We start from the raw sequence: 19,169 nt of genomic DNA, 5'->3' as shown, positions 1-19,169 counted from the left end.
GCAGTATTCTGGAAATGGTCACTCTGTGTGAATGTGTGTGTGTCTACTTGTCTTTATATGCTTAAGTGGACACATTAACTGTAACATGTGGAAATTTTTACATTGTGGGGACATTTTGCTGGTCCACACAATGCTGACTATCCTAAAACGTGTTTTAGAGGTATGTTGTGAATTACCCTTTAGTTTTGATTAGTTTAAGTTAGGGTTATGAGTAGAACTCCATTAGTTAGGGTTAGGGTATGAGTTAGGCATAGTGGAGTCACTAAAATGAATGGAAGTTAAAAGAGGTGCGTGTGTGTGCATGCATGTGTGTGTGTGCGCCCTCATAAGGAGAGAAGGTGGTATCCAGTCTGATATTGTGTAAAGGATGATGTTAGGTTGGTAGCAGAGCTGTCAGGTTTAGGGTGAAGTTCAGAATGAGATCATGGAATTGGATCAGGAATTTCCTACAGACAGGAAAAGACCCCAGCTAACATAGCTGCAGATCACACTGGATAACTTCACGTGGTTGCATTTATTCTACTTATTTTTTTACTCATATTTTACCACCTCTTACATGAGCTGTCTTTAGTGAGCGCAAAGTCAGTGTTGTTGTACGCTTGTGCAATGACAAATTATTTAGAATCTTGAATACTGTTCAATGTACTTCCTGAATGAGTGGCTTTTAAGGCTAAATGAGTAAAATAACAAATGCTGACAGAAGGACAACTTGTGTGTTCTTCCATTTTTTTGTAACGCATTGCATTATTACCTCGTATCAGAACAGGACTCAGTATTGGAAGATAATCAAAAATCAAACAACTTGGACAAAAATGTGGTTGTAACATCTCTAGATATGTCACCTTTAAAACTAAAACATTTATTTCTAAACTAACATTACCTTCAAGTAATGACACTAAATTACATATTTTTCCTAGTTTGTATTATTGTTAGAACCCAAGGATCTCATATCATAGTCGTCTTCCTCCGCTTATATGGGTCCGGGTTGCGGGGGCAGCATCCCAATTAGGGAGCTCCAGACCGTCCTCTCCCCGGCCATCTCCACCAGCTCCTCCGGCAGGACCCGATGTAACCTCTCCAACGTGTCCTGGGTCGACCCGGGGGCCTCCTGTGGGCAAGACATGCCTGAAACACCTCCCCAGGGAGGCGTCTGGGAGGCATCTTGACCAGATGCCCAAACCACCTCAACTGACTCCTTTTGAACAAACAGAAACACTAACACAACACTTAAATAACATGGACAGGCAGCATAAAATTCACTTATGAGTCAGAAACAGAAGGCAGCATAGCATTTATGGATATGAAAATCACCAGACAGACTGACGGGACCCTAAACATAAACACATACAGGAAACCAACACACACAGACCAATATCTATTATGGACATCAGAACACCCCACCATACACAAAATGTCAGTAATCAGAACATTATATCACCAAACAAACATATTAACAGAAGAAAGAGACCGTAAACAGGAGGGCAAACACTTACAACATGCTTTAAAGACCTGCGGATACCCGACATGGGCAATAAACAAAGGAAAATGGCAGTGGCGGCTGGCCAGTAGAGGGCGATAGGGCGCCGCCCTCCCAGTTTCCCCAGTGTTTTTAATTTTTATTTAAAAAAATAAATAAATAAAATTAACAATAATCACATATTCTAAGTTAATTGATTGTTTTGTAACAAGATTAAACATGTACATATAAAAGAAATATCTAAATAAAATCAGTTCTGCATTAAACTCTTGAATTTTATTTTTGTTTACAAATGAGAATTGTTTACTAGAGGGTATCCGCTGGGTCTTGAAAAGTCTTAAAAGGTGATAAATCGGTTTTGGTCAAATTAAGACCCTTAGAAAGTATCAAAATTATCACATCTTTGCTCAGGCTCAGCTAGTCTAAAGTATTTTCTCTGAATTAGCTCTCCAACAGTCAAGGAAATGATTAACCCCCAGAGACCCACGGTTGTAATATTACAACATCAGATTTAAGTCTACAAGAATAAACCTTCCCCATTTTTTTTTTCTTTTTAAAACCACATTTACATTGCTAATAGGTCCTATTGTTCAGTTCTGCAACACTATTGGCTGTTAAAATGTGTAAATAGGCCCGTTTATCTGGCCTCCTAGAACAACATGTGAAAGGTTAAAAAAATATTTTGCAGTTGTTTTCTAAATTTGGGTTTCTGGGGGTTAAAAAGCTAAATAAAACTTCGAGCTCCATCGTTTAAAGTTCCTTCTCCCTTCTGCCCAGCGGTTCCACGGTTGCTAGACGACGGAACGTTCGCCGAGGGAGTTCATGAAGGCTAGGCCTGTCCAAATTCACAGCCGTTAACATCCGGTCTACCCGGCCGACGGAGGACGCAGCCCACGTCGGCCGGGTGGGCTGGGTCCTTCGAAGGATGCAGACCCTGAATTGAGACACAGCCAGAGAGAGTTACGACACTCTTTGAACTCGCCAACTCGCGGTCACGTGGTTCATGGAGCTCTCAGTTCCAAACATCCCACAGCGCCGTAAGTCAGTTTGAACGGCGTATGGTGGGACAAATCACAAAAATTTAATATAATCACATTTCCCCTGGCGATTTGTTGTAATTATTGAATAATATTATATATTATATTATATATTATGTCCAAACTCCTTCACAAAGTATATTTTTCCGAGCATTTGTAGGAAGACAAACACCCGTGGCTGTTCTACATTACAGGAACACGACAGTCCTAACACACTGTAGAACACATTTAGACCACATACATTACTATAATATACTATAGCAATAAATTTGATGTAGTAATGCAACACACTGCTCTAATATAAGCATATTTAATAACTTTAAGTCCTACAAGCAGCCCTAAACTCGAGTTGTAATATCCATTTTAAAGTGTTTACTGAAAGCTAGAATTCTGCTCCAGCTTACCTTGAAGAAAACTGTATGGTTCATCACAGTAGATAAAAAGTGTTCATTGTGAAAAAATAAATACAAACTTGCACAACATGTATAATAACATTTTTAATAAAGCATTTTACCAACATTATGTTTAGTCATTACATATGCACTAATAAGCTGAATCATTAATTATGAGCAATGTACTCAAGACCTAATGAAACTCTTTTGAATAACTTTATTTTGGTTATTATTAAAATAAAATGTGTCCGTGGGTTAAAATTTTAAATGATTAATTTTAGGGTTGGATAAAATTTTAAAATGTAATTTTACATCTCCATTTTTGGTTCAGTTCAATATTTCTATATGTACAAAACCAATTTTATAATAATCCCTTTATAGGTTGATTATCTTACATGGTTGGCTGCGCTGCATATAGCAATCGGTCTGAGGGAGGAATCAGAATTATGGCTTCCCCAAAGACGCAGAGAGAAGAAGAAAATGGTTGGCTCAAGTCAGCAGGAGCGACCTCACCATGACCAGAGATCACAATAACAAAAAGCTGTGTGCAGCGAGTTTAACGTGCACTCTCACGTTTTCTATCAAGGCTCTACATGTTCTGCTCTCAACTGCACAAGGCTGCAGTTAAACTGTTAAATGTGGCAGGAAATAAACTAATACACCACTCTACAGGCACATTTTGAGGAGGGACAGTTTACTAAGCTTAGGCAAGGCAAGGTGAGACTCAGGGCTGATGCTGTTTGTTCATCGCCCTGAACCAAGGAGGAGGAAGGATCCTGCAGTGAAGTACAGCAGAACCAGTGCATGTTGATCCACTGACCAGTGACCACACATGTTGTACTCAAGTAAACTGTGGGACGAATCTTTTGAAATATTAGACATTTGTATTTATTTTATTTTAAAATGATTCTTTATTCTAACAGTGCCATTATAATTTCAGAGAACGAGGAAAGCAGCAGTGAGGAAAATGAGATGAGGGAAAGTGAGGGGGGACATGAGATGGTATCAGGAGAGAGGGACATCCCAGGAAGCCATGAGGAGCCGGCGTCAGGGCCAGGAGGAGAAAGGAACAGGCTCTGCAACCAGGGAACCCAGCTGGAAAACCTAAGGGAGGAAATAGAAAATCAATAAGGCCATACAACTCCGTTTTCAGTGGGTTCAACAGGCTGCAGGTTTCTTCAGGACATGAGTATCCCTCTGCCTGATGTTAGAACCCTGCACAGACAAATGCAGCCCATTAACTGGAACCGGGTGTGTTAGGAGAGGTGTGTGACATGCTCAGTTTGAAGGTTAAAAATCTGACAGAGATGGAAAGAGAGTGTGTGCTTACTGTGGATGAGATGGCAATCACTCCAGGCGTACATCACTCCATCACAGACCCAACTGGGTTTTACCACCACCGTTGTTCCTGGTCAGCTCTCCGCTCAGCCACTATGAAAACATGAAGATGGACACACAACACAGTTTAACCTTTAATGGTTACATAAGATGTTTGTTTTAGTAACTCTTTGACATTTATTTATTGATAATTGTGTTATTGTTAATTCTTATTTCTTGTCATTCCTTAATAACAAAACTGCAAATGCTAATATTATAAAGCAAGTGGAAATGAGCAGTTTTATGGAAAATGTCTAATTTTTAAAAGTTATTGTGTTCAACTACTGTTCTTGAATTATGTTAGTTTAATTCTTATTACTTGAGTCCACAAAACAGAACAACATATCTTCTTACGTTCGCAATCCTGTTTGTCTCATGCTTCAGCAGTTTGTTGTAGTCAGTGTTATTAACTGAAAAATATTAAATAATTACTTGTCTTCACAATCACATTTTCTTTATTATTGGTCTCTCCATTTGTGCTTCCATTTCTGATGCATGCTCGTGTTGATACAGCAACCAGCAACGTATTGTACAAAAAATCCCAAATAAAACCAATAATGTAAAAAGTTTATAACCTATTTCAAACGGTGGGGAGTATTTTTAACCCTTTAGGCGCCATAATTTTTTTCAGTAAAATATGAATTTTTTATATCACTATTTAAAGAGTTTGTAGCTTACATCTGGTTAGAGATAGAGGAATATTGTAAATTAGCAAAATCTTCAGTATGAGCCAAATTTTGTGATAGGAACAAATTCACTCACATAATTAGCATATTATGATGTCATCACATGGCAACCATATTGGATCGCATCACATTTGCAGATTTTTTTTAATGTTTTTGTCGTATTTTCTTAGTGTTGTTATTGTTTATGATACATATAAACATATGCCTATGTAGACATATGTAACTATGTATGTATATGTATAATATCTATTACTTTATTGATATTTTGTTATGTTTACTGCGTATCAATCAAGAACACTGTTTTTGGTGCTTCAGTGTCATGAACACATTCCATTCATCCCTTCTTTGGTTAATTTTGTTAACAGTCATATGTGGAGCTAGATTTCAGTTCCTCCCTCTCTAAATACCGGTGAGCATATCGGTTAGTTTCAGTTGTGATGAGGGTCCAGAATTCCTCATCCAAAAAAAACTGACAGAAAATCAATGTGTTCTGAATTTGACAGATCCCTGTCTCCACAGTATCCAACTGGCTCATCAAAATGCCTGATCCACTTGGAATATTGTTCCTCTTCTCGCAGACTAGCCCAGCCATCATCATTATTATTGTCACTGAGGCTGTGTTGGGCCACCCCCCTGCTAGCAGTGATTTTTTCCCGCAGTTCCTCCCCCTCCTGCTGCATTTCCCGCAGTTTACACCCCCGGGGCTGAATCGATCACCAGCAGAGTTTTCACCGACTCGATCACCGCCAACGCTGTAGATTTGAGGTTTGTACCTGTAGAATGAAATGTGTGTTTTGAGAGTTTTGATTTCAAACATGTACATTGATTTTTTTATTTTGGAAGTCTGCTAGGTCAAAACCGAAAGTTTCATGTTTCTGAATGAATGTTTGATGTTACAAAATGAGTAGTAAATGTACAAAATAAAAGTTTGATTTTACAAAACAAAAAATACATGCACAAAATGAAAATTTCCTGTTACAAAACAAGAAATGCATGTACAAACTGAGAATTACAAGTTAGAAAACTAAAGTTACAAGTTATGAATCCAAAGTTGCATGTCATGAAACATGTTCCAAGTTACAAAACTTGGTATAAGTTACATTGTATATTGTCCCAATCCTAGCTCAATCCTAGCTCCATAGATGGCTGCTTATACTGAGCCAGGATCCTCTGGAGGTTTCTTCCTGTTAAAAGGGAGTTTTCCTCTCCACTGTTGCTAAATGCTTGCTTAGTATGAGGATTGCTGTAAAGACTCTGACACTAGTCAGTGACTTGATGCAACATGCTGGGTTCCTTATATAGGATTTTTTTTCTGATTGGCTTAATGAACTGACCTGTATTGGAATGCTTACTGTGTGAAGTGCCTTGAGACGACTCTTGTCGTGATTTGGCGCTTTATAAATAAACTGAAATGAAATTTATCATGACCAAATCGTCTAGATGCATTTCTTGTTCCTTTTGAGCGCAGCAATCTGTTCTATACCTTCACTAAAACAATTAGGTTATGGGTCAGAAGTATAGCAAAATGTAGTGTACGTGTTTTTTCGGGGCTTTTGAAGAGACCGTTAAAAAAAAAACATTACGACAAATATTTTGTCTGAAAAACCACCAGCGGAACGTATGTGAGAGCCAGGTGTGTTTTATTCTCCTCCAGCAGGTGCTTTAAACGCCTTTAAACGCTGTAGTGCCTACATTTAAGAACTAAGAACGGTTGCAACAATTAGTTAATTTCATCCTTATCTTTCTTTCTTTATCTATCATCCTTATCCTTACCTTTCTTCAATTGAAACCCGCCGAGTATGGTTGAAACAAAAACAACGTAGCGGCCGCCAAAAAAGGACCAACTTCCTGCCGAGGTCTTTCGCTCGTCGATTTTCCGGTAAAAGTAATGACACGCCATCTTGCTCTCGACACACCAGCTGATGTCTGCAGCCAGGTCCTACTCAAGTTGTGTGTGAGAGCCAGGTCTGTTTTATTCTACTCCAGCAGGTGGCGCTAGTGCACCTTTACGCTGGTCACCGACCACCGGAAGTCGCAGAAACCGAAAGCTGCTAGCAGAGCTAGCTCGTTGTTCTGGTGTGTGAGGAGAATATTTGAGGCTCTGCAGTAAAAATGTCTTCACTTCAGTCTCTGGGAGAGTTGATCAGCTAAAGCGACTAACTGCTGCTGCTGCAGAAATCTTCTCACCAGGCTGTGGAAACTTTCTTCTCCTCCTCAACAACTTGGTGGAGTTCTTTCCAGAACCAGAGAAGATATTCTGCGGTCTTCGTGACAATCGGAGCTCCAGAATCAGGTTGTTGGTGAGAAAAGCTTTTCTCTAGACTTCCTGCCCTCTGGATCTGCTGCTGTTCCTTTGGCCAGAACCGAAGCGTTGGATCTTTAATCTCCTGCGTTGTTCTGAAGCAGCATCTTAATCAGCTCTCCTGCTTTGTTTCTGTTGCAGCTGTTAGCTAAACACGGCTAAAGAAAACCTGCTGCCACTTCAGGATCATCCATCAGCTGGGACTGATTCATCGTGTGTTCTTCACCACCTGGACCTGGACAGCATGGACACAGGTACTGGTGGATGAATGAATATATTGTCAGTCTATTGTAACCCTGGCGTCAGATGAAGTTACCACTTATTCAAAAAATAATAATAAATAGGCCAGACTCTAGGTCCAACAGGATTACCTTACAAATTACCAGTGAGTGGGAAATGGAATAGCTGGATCCAAAGAATGAGCAAAAGAACACAGTTGCACCAGATTTGTAATTTTATATAGAAATATGAAAATAGAACAAAAAATGCAGCAGCTGCAATATGTATGTGGATGTACTTTCTGCAGCAGTTGAAAAAGGCCAAGCTGCCGACCCGGATGGTGGTGCAGTTTTACACGGCCATCATTGAGTCCATCCTCACCTCCTCCATCGCTGTGTGGTACGCTGGAGCCACAGTGAGGGACAAACATAGACTGCAGTGCATTGTGCGCTCTGCTGAGAAGGTGATTGGCTGCAGCCTTCCATCTCTCCAGGACCTGTACGTCTCCAGAACTCGTGGGCGTACAGGTCGGATAGCAGCTGACCCTTCGCACCCGGGTCACAGACTTTTTGAGCCGCTTCCCTCAGACGGGAGGTTACGGTCCATCCGGACCAGAACCTCCCGCCATAAGAACAGCTTCTTTCCATCTGCCGTTAGACTTGTGAACAGCTTATAAACACACAACCATGCTGGTCTTCTGTACTCGACACAAAATCACTTTATCGGCCATGTTACCATTACCTGCCATTTTTTATAGCTGAAAGTTTTATTCTAGTTTTTTTATTCTATTTTATTCTATTTTTAATCTTATTATTCATGATATATGTAGCACATTAGTACCGAAGCAAGTTCCTAATTTGTGAATTGTTTGTTCACTGACAATGGCAATAAACCTGATTCTGATTCTGAATAGACATATAATTAAACAATTAGGCCTTTCCCCCTATATCAGTAAACCTAGTCAGGTTGAGCTCAAAGTCAGTCTTCTATTTGGTCGTAGTCTAGTCAAAAAGAAAGTCTCCTCGGTCTTGTAAAACTCAGGTTCAGTGGTCTGAGTGGTTACCACTGGAATGTTGGCTCAGTATAGAAGAATGATGTTCTCCTGATCGGGATTCAGTTCAGTTCGGGCACAGGCTCGCCATCTCCATCCGGAGAGAATCCAGGACTCCAATCCACTTCAGTCCCGTACCGAGCATAAAAACCTAGCCTGCACAACAATAATGCAATTATTGTTTACAGCTAAATAAAATTCTCATCTCTTATTCTCACAGCTATAGCTTTTACAATCTTTTCTTTCTTCATCCTTCATATTACCATAGTAACCATTTACATGCATGTACATTTGTTTTCTCAAAATACATTTTGGCAATACATGAAACAGTTTTTAACTCACGTAACTAATAGTTTGAATCTTTTTTTTTTCAGTTTTAACCAGTTTTTTTTTTAACAAGGATTATGATTAGCATGTAACCATAGAGTAATACAAAAATTACACAATAACAATATGATAATCAACAAAGTTGATGTTTATGATCCACATTATTCACATTCATTCGGAAAAATAAAACAAAAATAATTATTTGTTCCCTACTGTTAGCAGAATTACCATTAACATCCATTAAAGTGAACTCAATTAGTCAATTAGCTTTAGTTAGCAGGTTGCCAGCAGAGCTTAGCAAGCACATGGCGTTAACTCACCAAGATGAGGTATTAGCGTGCTTGAAGCGCCAGCACAGCCACCTGGTCTCTCTAGCGTGGGCTCCACACAACCCACTATAACACATAACCTAAATTAGCCGTCTAGAAAACTCAAATACTCTTAAACTTCTGTTCTGTATAGCGACTCACCCAATAAAAGGTATATACGGCTCGACTCAATCCCCTGAAATATGGTTCAGTGCGGCTCCTCTGCAATCTTCCTCCAGCTCTCCAAAGAGCAAAAAACGGCGCCTGAGTCTCTCACCTTGTAGGAAGGCGGGACTAACGCCACTCTCAACAAATGAGAGGGCAAGTTTAACTCGACGGGAGCGCCAACCGGAATCAGGAACGAACTAAGGAATTACACTTCCGTCTTTTCAAACTAAAAATATTTTCCAAAATGAAAGCATGGAAGTAAGCTGATACAACAAGTAAAATAAATTTAAGGCGTTTTATCTACTGGGTTACATTATGGTGGGACATTACAGTGAAATTATGAGAATGAGGTTCAATCTTTAAAATAATGATCTGTATATGTTTAGCACTACTGGGGTTCTAAAACCCCCCAAAGTGTTTTACATCACAGTCATTCACTCGTTCACAGACTGTTGTAGAACCCTGAAGTTTTAGGGTGAATAGATCTCTCCAGTGACTGATTCCTGAAGCCAAGTTTAGTGGTCATGTGACTCATTTTGATCCAAAGAATTTTTTGTTCTGAGGGGAGTTAAAGTCCCAAAGTCATCGTCACACACTGGTGAAGTTACGTCCTGCATTTGACCCGTCCCCATGGGGAGCGGTGAGATTAAGCTGTGGGAACTATTTGGTCTTCTGTCGGGTTTCAGTCACTACGAGAATCAGTCAGAGACAGGAGAGGTTTTCATCTTGTTCACAACCTACCTTTGTTGTACCGTCAGTCACGCATCATCATTTGACCAATCACAGTTGGGGAGACAGCATGCTGCCGACACGACGGCAGCGGCGCTGACAGCACGTATGACTGCTGTTGCCTCAGCATGTCGCTGTGGTTTAGAGCTTAAAGGCCCAGTGTGTAAAACATTCGACTCTTTAGCGCCACGCAGTTCAGAGTAAGTATTGCAGCTCCGGTAGCCCACACTAGGGTTGGGCTGTTTTTCCATTCGCCCACCATTAGTCCAATAAATGATGATGGGCCGTGGTTTGTGCATGTGACTGATTAATGTATGATTCACTGACTGATTTGCGAACATAGAAGAAGTCTAAAAATGGATTATTTTATGGATGCGCGCCACAAATTAGAATTTTCTTTTGGTTTAACTCATTCGACTGGTGGATTGGTTCAGCATCTGCAGTGATGCGGACGCAGAGCCGATCTGTCGTGGTGAAGAGGGAGCTGAGCCAGAAAGCCAGGCTCTCTATTTACCAGTCGATCTACGTCCCAATCCTCACCTATGGTCATGAGCTTTGGGTAATGACCGAAAGAACGAGATCGCGGATACAAGCGGCCGAAATGAGTTTCCTCCGTAGGGTGGCCGGGCTCATCCTTAGAGATAGGGTGAGGAGCTCGGACATTCGGGAGGGACTCGGAGTAGAACCGCTGCTCCTCCGGATCGAAAGGAGTCAGTTGAGGTGGTTTGGACATCTGGTCAGGATGCCTCCTGGGCGCCTCCCCGGGGAGGTGTTTCGGGCATGTCCTGTAGGCAGGAGGCCCCCGGGTCGACCCAGGACACATTGGAGAGGTTACATCTCCAATCTGGTCCTGGAACGCCTTGGGGTCCTGCCGGAGGAGCTGGTGGAGGTGGCCGGGGAGAGGACGGTCTGGAGCTCCCTAGTTGGGATGCTGCCCCCATAGGGATGGGTACCAAATTCGGTACTTTTTAAGGTACCGACCGAATTCCATTGCACCGACGAGCACCGATTCACGTCATTTCAAACGGTGCCTCATTTCGGTACCCATCCTTCATAACGAGAACTCGCCAAGACAGCTGCGCATGCGCAAGAGCGTTTTGTCGTCGCTCGCTGCGAGCGAGTTGTAAACAGAGCAGCATGGTAGAAAGAACGCACACTAAAGCTTGGATCCACTTTACTAAATGTGATGGGTAACTGGGTGATCTGAGACACCCTCATCTTAATCTGCTCCGGTAGGTAAATATAATTAGCTTGATATGTTAGCTTCCGTTTCGCTAATGGTGCGTTCGCTTTCCCTCGGAACTCCGAATTCCCGACTAGAAGAACATGAACGCGATCTAAAGTTTGGCTTCACTTTACTAAATGTGACGGGTGAAGACGAAACCAGTGACAACATTCTAAGTGTGAGGCATCATCGTTTTAATCTGCTCCAGCAGTTAAATAAACTGTTTAAGATAACATTAGCTTGGTTTGTTAGCTTCCATTGCTACCATTGTTGTCAGCTAATGGTGCGTTCGCTTTCTCCTCGGAAATTCTAACTTCCCAGTAGGAAAAATAGAATGAAAAAGGACGGCAAAAGGAATGAAGATGCGCAGTAAATTTAGTTCACAGTAAAGATGTTTACTTCAGTTTAATTATCAACTTATAAAACTACAAGGACAATGTGAAAATACAAACAGTTGTATGTTATTTATTGTGATATTTATCAAATATGGTTATATATTGAGAAAAATACATATTTAATTATAAAAGAAAATTAAAAATATTAAACACTCAAAAGTATCGAAAATTGGTACCGTTAAGTACCGGTATCAAATACGTAGGTACCGGGAATTAGTACCGGATCGATTCAAATGTCAAAGGTACCCACCCCTATGCCCCCGTGACCCAGACCCGGATAAGCGGAGGAAGACAACGACGATGATGTTTAACTCATTCACTGCCAGCGTTTTTCAGTGTTTTTACTGTTTTTTTTTAAGTCACAGAATGTTGCTCTATGAAGATGTCAACGCCAAAACTACCAAAACAAAGCGGAGACTCGCCTCTTACATCAGGAAGAATCCGAGCGTTTCGAGCGTTATTCGTTCTTTCATATCCGTGCTGGAATTGCGATCCGTAGAAGCTTTTCCGGTTCTCGCCTCATTTTTTTTACAGCAGCGACCCAAGACGATCTCCTAACGCATAGATTTTCTGCTTCCTGATCACGTGATGTGTACTTGTACTTCTCTTGATGTGGCACACCTGTGAGGTGGGATGGATTATCTCAGCAAAGCAGAAGTGCTCACTATCACACATTTAGACTGATTTGTGAACAATGTTTGAGAGAAATGGTAATATTGTGTATCTGGAATGAATTTTAGATCTTTAAGTCCATCTCATGAAAAATCGGAGCAGAAACAAAGGTGTTGCGTTTATATTTTTGTTGACTGTATGTATATATGTATGTATATATATATATATATATATATATATATATATATATATATATATATATATATATATATATATATATATATATATATATATTAGGGCTGGGCGATATGGACCAAAACTTATATCTCGATATCTTTAAGCTGAATTCCGATATACGATATATATCTCGATATTTTTCCTCCTGTAAACTGTTGACAAGTTAACTCACTTCAAGCTCTTGAGAAATTATATACATAAATCAGTAGGTTAAATGCATAAAAATGTGTTGATTCTTGTCAAACTTTAACCGTAGTGCCTATTCTCTACCAGTCTGAGCTTTAGTAACACAGGTACAGCTGTCTGCTAACACACACACACACACACACACACACACACACACACACACACACACACACACACACACACACACACACACACACACACACACACACACACACACACACACACACACACACACACACAAACAGAGAGATGAGAGCCAGAGGTGTATCAAATGTCCCACAGGCACTTTTTAATTTTATATTTATAATTAATGTAAAATTATTTAAATTTCATCTAGAGGTGGCCCATATTGTATAGGTCTTGTCCAGAGAAAAAAAATCCATCATGTTAAGCTAAATGTACGATGATGTAATTGCATCTACTGAAGATCACATCATGCACCATGGAGTTATTAGTTATTAGAAAAACTAGTTATTAACTAGTTGTTAGTTATTAGTTAGCAGTGTTGGCTCATATCAGCGATTATACTGTAATGATTCAGAGTCTCTGGTTGCTCTTTTATGAGTGTTATTTTCGGGCTACTGTCGCCATAACCCACACCTTGCAAACTCAACTTTTTCATCAGAATCACTCGTAACGGAGTATTTACTAGCATAGCAAACCAGAGCGGAAAAAAACGGAACCGGAACAACATTTCTCACCCATTGAGTTCGCCTTCAAAATAAAACGGTAACCCTATAGTTTACTATTCAAACCCTTACAATATGTTTCAGGTCATTTGGCCACTCCGGCTTTCCATAGCCGTTTCCTCATTACACAGGGGAGGGAGGGGTTTGGCTCGTCTCTCCGCATAAGCAGGATGGAAAACAGAACTCCGTTGGCATTGAACGTCCCCAAATAATTAAAAACCAGGAGGCCAAATGCAAAGTTTAGAGCAGCACATTTACTCAGAGGCTCTCAGACTGAGCAAACTTGTGAGAATACACGTAATAGCCGCTTAGAGACAGAGCAACATGTCGCTAGCATAGCGGCTAATCGCTAGCATAGCAGTTTGGCCAGTTATATCGATATAAAGATATAAAGTCATCATATCTTGTTTAAAAATTATACCGATATTTATGGGTTGTGAGTAGGAGGCTTAGAAGTTCTGGTCAGAAACAAACACGCTGATTGTGATGGAAGTTTTTATTGTTCCTAAAGTAGAAATCTGTTTTTATCTAAATGAAGTTCATGTTCTTGTTCCTTTTTCCCACATCATGTAGCCAGTATCACTCATGGTGTAAATATAAAGGTATGGTGGTCTGTAACATCATGTGTCTGTGTTTCCTACAGATGTTCCACAGCTGGCGCTGGTTAAAGAAGAAGCTCCTGAAGAACAGAGTGCTGGTGTGGACCAGCAGGACCCAGAACACCTCCACATAAAGGAGGAACAGGAGGAGCTCTGGACCAGTCTGGAGGGAGAGCATCTCTGTTTGAAGGAGGAGACTGAAGCTGTCGGGTTTCCTGTTACTGCTGTTTCTATAAAGAGTGAGGATGATGAAGAGAAACCTCTGGTCTCACAGCTTCATCAGCAGCAGATAGAAGACAGAGATGTTCCAACCAGCAGCTCAGCTGACCAGATGGCAGCAGAAACTGGTGGAGGAGCAGGAACTAGCAGGAACCCAGATCTGAACCCTCATGAACAAACATCTGATTCTTCAGAGACTGAAGTTAGTGGAGATGATGATGATGATGATGATGATGATGATGATGATGATGATGGTGTGAATCTGGACTCTGAGCTGTCAGACTCTGGGTCTGAAACTGGAGATGAAGATGATGACTGGAATGAGAGCAGGTCTTCTGAGTCAGATGGTAAGTCTGTCAACAAGTTCTTCACAAGTGGTCTCTCCAGAGACACGTGAGGGAGACAAGTCATCCAGCAATAAGGTCTTCAGGCTGTTTGGTTCATAAGAAATGTGTTAGAGTGAAGCAACATGTAGACTCGTGCAGGAAAGTCCAGAAGAAACCTAAATCATTTAGTCATGATGAGTGTGGAGAAAGGTTTACTACAAATGTAAATAAACAAATCACATGAGAGTCCACACATAGCAGCTGCTGTTCCAGAGTATGGGCCAGCCTCATCCCACCCATACTCTGCTTCTGGCCGCTAACAAGATGGCGCCTGTGTTTGGAATAGCCACAGGTCCGTTTCCACATTCCCGCCTGGCCACGGGGCAGCGCTGTGTCTCCGTCCATGTTTCCTCGGGTCTGTTTATCCTGGTTCTTCAGTGGTTTCCCTTCCTGTTCCCTCCATGAGTGGACTTTACACACCGTGGATCTGACCTGCTAACTCCAGCTGTTTCTGCTTCTGGCAGGATCCTGGTGTAGGTACCCAGGAGTCCAGATGCTGCAGGATGAAGTGTAGAGCCATGCTGATGGTGTAACGTGATGGAAGTGGTTACTTTTACTGAATGATCAATAAGATGTGATATTCCATCTAATTATAAATGATCAATCTTATTGGTCTTTGAATATTTGATTTAATACGACCTTAGGAACACACACTTCATATTAATTCAGAGTCAAGAATATAGTTTATAAAAATTAGTTTAATTCTGTATTTCTAAACTAATGATTACATGACTGTTAGGGATTTTATCAATAACCCAATACCTGCAGCTGGCGAGAGAGGAGAGACAACAAGCAGACAAGTCACCAAACTGCAATCAGGGGCAGAAGCTCAAGGCAACTGCCCCGAGTTTCTGCTCTCAGAGTTTATTTATAACAAAGGTGTGTGTGTGTGTGTGTGTGTGTTTTCAGGCATAGAATAATACATTCAGTTAATAATAAACATAACATAATCCCTCCTGTTTATCCGAATAGGATAACGAAACAAAAAGAAAACAACAACAAATAAAGTAATCAAAACCTTCAAAACCTCTCGATTCACTACGTGTCTCTCTCCAGCTGCTCTCAGTCTGGCTTTTCAACTGTTTGTGCAGACCTCTTAATCAGCTGATGTGCACCAGCTGCCCTGTGGGGAGCAGCAGCAGGCCAAAGGGTTCCAGATAATGGCTCCCTCTGGTGGGGGAATTTAGCTGGATCATGGGGTTCACCTCACAGGATGAACAGAGGGAGATAAACTCATCAGCCCAAATACAGGGGGCTGTAACATGAGTGTAAATTAGTCTCATAAAATGTTTAAAAATATATGATGGTCCCTGATAATTTTTGTCAGGCATATTTTTTCGTTTCTCTGAGCAGAGACTGACTAAACGTCATGGTAGAAAATAGTTTGCATTTTGCAAAAAATCATGTTGAGTTTATTTTAATTATTCCAACAAGAAGTATGTAAATGCCAGAGCAGGTCACTACAAACCCCACAGACGGGAGGGGGGCATTGTAGTTGTCACCTTTTTCCACAGCCGAGTTTGCAGGTATGTTACCACCAGCGTAATTAGCAGTCTTACTGTATTTACGCTTATCCTTAGCCAGCAGTTTCAGGTAGGATTTAATGTCGCCCGCTCTGGCCCCAGGTAAACATTTGACTATGGTTGCTGGAGTCTCTGCCACGTTTCTGACTATGGAGCTGCCAATTACCAGAGTTGGGTTGTCAATGGGTGCGTCACTGAGTGATCCCAGCAGGGTCTATAAAATCCTGTCACAATCTATTTTTATCTGTCAATGTTTTAAGCTATTGTCAGACCATTTAGATAATAACAAATTTAATACGTTTTTCAATCAGCTTTTAGAGCAAAGCATAGTACGGAAATTGCGCTTGTGAGAGTGTTCAGTGATATTTACCAATATACTGATGTGGGTGACAGTCATTTTATTTAGGGCTGCAACTAACGATTATTTTCATAATCGATTAATCTGTCGATTATTTTTTCGATTAATCAATTAATCGGTTTGTTATTGTTTAGCTATTTAACCTATACAAGTGATGAATACATTTCAGTTATGAAAAAGAAAAACATAAGAGAATTGTGCAGTTGACTGCAATCTATTTTATTGCACATGAACACAGTCAGCGGTGTAAAATCAGCTTAACAGTGCAAAATATCAGTCCAGAATAATTTTTTGGCATCAAAATATAAGAGGTAAATTCCATAAAAAATGATGTAGAATCTAGAATAGAGTTTGGAAGTGGTATGCATTGCTGGGGGGTGAGTGTCTTGTTCCCCATGTAGTTGTCCATCGTTGCTTGTTTTTTTTCTGCATAAGAAACACAAATAAACTGAAATAAGTACACATATAAAATAAAGCAGCACACACACTACAACACTAAATCAATATTATATTATTTGAATTAATTAACAATATACAGTGATCATTTATTTTGACAAAAATGTGTTGTGAGGCGTTTTACAGCGTTAGATAGTAAAACAGCCTTTTAATAGTAAAAAAATGATTTTCTGAATTTCTCCTGTATTTAAAAATTGAAAGCGTACAACTATGCCGCGTTATATTCACCTGGACACAGCTCGTCTGTATATTTTTCACCGCGGAGTTGTCCTTTTTTGAATGAGGAACATAGTTATGGGTTTGTGCCGTTTTTCTCTTAACGAGAACATTCTTATAAACAGACGTGCTAAATTTGGCAAGCGCATGATTCACAACACGGAGGAGATTCACGATTGCATTTAGTCAATCAGAAGTAGAACACCGTAAACTGATGCGGCAAAAAAACATGTTTAACATCCATTATAATGAACTCAGCTCCCAAATTTGATCTGCGTTAGCTTGTTTATTTTCTGTTACTTACCGGACTTTCCTCTGCTGCATCAGCCCCCACATGTTTTCGTCTCAAATGTTCACTTAGGGACGTCGTGCTTCCGTGCCATGCTAGATGGTTTTTGCATATTTTACAGGTCATCCGTCTTTTAAAGGCATCTAGAGTGAAGTGCTCCCATACTCGTGAGGTTTTTGTCCGGGGTTTCTCTTGTTTTGTCGCTTCTATTTTTCTTTCGTATTTCTTCTTGTTCCGCCATCTCTCACAGCAAGATGAGCATCAGTAATGTGATACATCATGAAAACCGAGGGCACTCATTGGTTCATTTCTTCTTCTACGGCTCCACTGGTAGATCAGTGGCTCATTACTGCCACACACTGGCGGCAAATTTAACAGATTGTAACCGATGTCAGATTGTGGTAAAAAATAGACTTTATGCGGTAAAATATGATTATTAAACAACTAATCGATGACTAAAAAAGTTATTAACCATTTTAATAATCGATTATAATCGATTAAATCGATTAGTTGTTTCAGCTCTAATTTTATTACTCTTAAGCCCTTTTCAGACAGACATTCTGGAACATTTGCGGACAATTCAATCCGGTTTTTAACCGGAACTGTGTTTTCAGACACACCACTTTTGTACCGGAACTTGTCCTTTCGGCTGCGTTCACACAGCAGGGAAAAGTTCCAGATGTCTGATGGCGGCGGGGTGGTGGTGGGGGGAGAGAGAATCGGACTCATGTTAAGAAGAAGAAGAAGAAGAAAATATCATCTCTATAGCGCCTCTCAAGATAAAAATCACGAGGCGCTTAAGCATAATTCTGCGCACACGAAGACGCATATGAGACCTGGATGGTGAAGCTCAATGGTTAAAGGAATCACTGAAGCGGTGTGAAGCGCTCCGTCGCGCGTCTAGGCGGTACCGTAGGAGGCGAGCTGCCGTGGTTCGCCGCATGCTACAGCAGCGGGCTATCTAGGTGCGCACAGCGTCCCCCGGTCCCCTCCTCCTCCCCCTCCCTCTTGTCCAGAACTTTACCTCACCAGTCTGAAGCAGCCAACCTGTCCGTAACAAGTCCGGACCTGTTACTAGGGGCTTCGTCCGGATAAATTCCGGAACACGTTATCCGGATGTTTGTATTCAGACAGAAAGGTCTTACGGACAGATTCCGTAACATTTCCGTTTTTCATGGCCTGTCTGAAGGGGGCTTTAGATCTGACCGCTGCTTTTGATACTCTTGACCATGTTACACTTCTCAATCGACTGGAGAATTTTTTGGTCTCTGGTTCAGCGCTCTTCTGGATGAGTTCCTACCTGGCTGACAGGTATGTGACTGTTAAGATTGCTAGCTTCTGCTCAAGTGATGCTCCCCTGAAATATGGGGTCCCACAGGGCTCTGTACTTGGTCCTCTGCTTTTCAATTTATATTTGCTCCCTCTTGGGGCCATCTTTAGGAAATATGAGCTTGACTTCCATCTTTATGCTGATGACTGTCAGGTCTATGCTCCTGTTAAAGCTAAGGATTTAGCTCTGAGTTGTCTTCGTGAGGTTAATGATTGTGGATGGGTTGTAATTTTCTCCAGATTAATGAGTCTAAGACGGAAATGATTATGTTTGTTTCATGTTGTGGTGTAGATGTCTAACCCACGACATACAGAATCAGCTTGAGACGGGAAAGTGTTTAAATAAGAATTTATTAAAAGGGAAACCAAGGAAGCAG

General features: G+C 40.9%; 1 protein-coding gene and 1 long non-coding RNA gene across 2 annotated transcripts in view; one reads left to right on the top strand and one right to left on the bottom strand.

Moving 5' to 3' along the window:
• Positions 1 to 2,993: 2,993 nt before the first annotated feature.
• On the bottom strand, positions 2,994 to 7,212 carry LOC139066207 (uncharacterized). The gene is made up of 3 exons (XR_011519154.1): positions 6,743 to 7,212; positions 4,237 to 4,337; positions 2,994 to 4,010 (listed from the first exon to the last, which is right to left on the bottom strand). It is a non-coding gene; the product is annotated as an uncharacterized lncRNA (long non-coding RNA).
• A 216-nt stretch (positions 7,213 to 7,428) lies between these two features.
• LOC129156787 (gastrula zinc finger protein XlCGF26.1-like) overlaps positions 7,429 to 19,169 on the top strand; it is a 29,564-nt gene continuing 17,823 nt past the window's right edge. The window contains exons 1-2 of the mRNA XM_070548327.1: positions 7,429 to 7,525; positions 14,061 to 14,582. Of these exons, the coding sequence (XP_070404428.1) occupies positions 7,516 to 7,525; positions 14,061 to 14,582 (532 nt within the window). The 5' untranslated portion in view covers positions 7,429 to 7,515. The remainder of the gene's footprint in view (positions 7,526 to 14,060; positions 14,583 to 19,169) is intronic.

The sequence above is a fragment of the Nothobranchius furzeri genome, chromosome 2 (genome assembly GCF_043380555.1).
Source record: "Nothobranchius furzeri strain GRZ-AD chromosome 2, NfurGRZ-RIMD1, whole genome shotgun sequence".
Lineage (NCBI taxonomy): Eukaryota > Metazoa > Chordata > Actinopteri > Cyprinodontiformes > Nothobranchiidae > Nothobranchius > Nothobranchius furzeri.
This window is presented reverse-complemented; position numbering and strand designations above follow the sequence as displayed.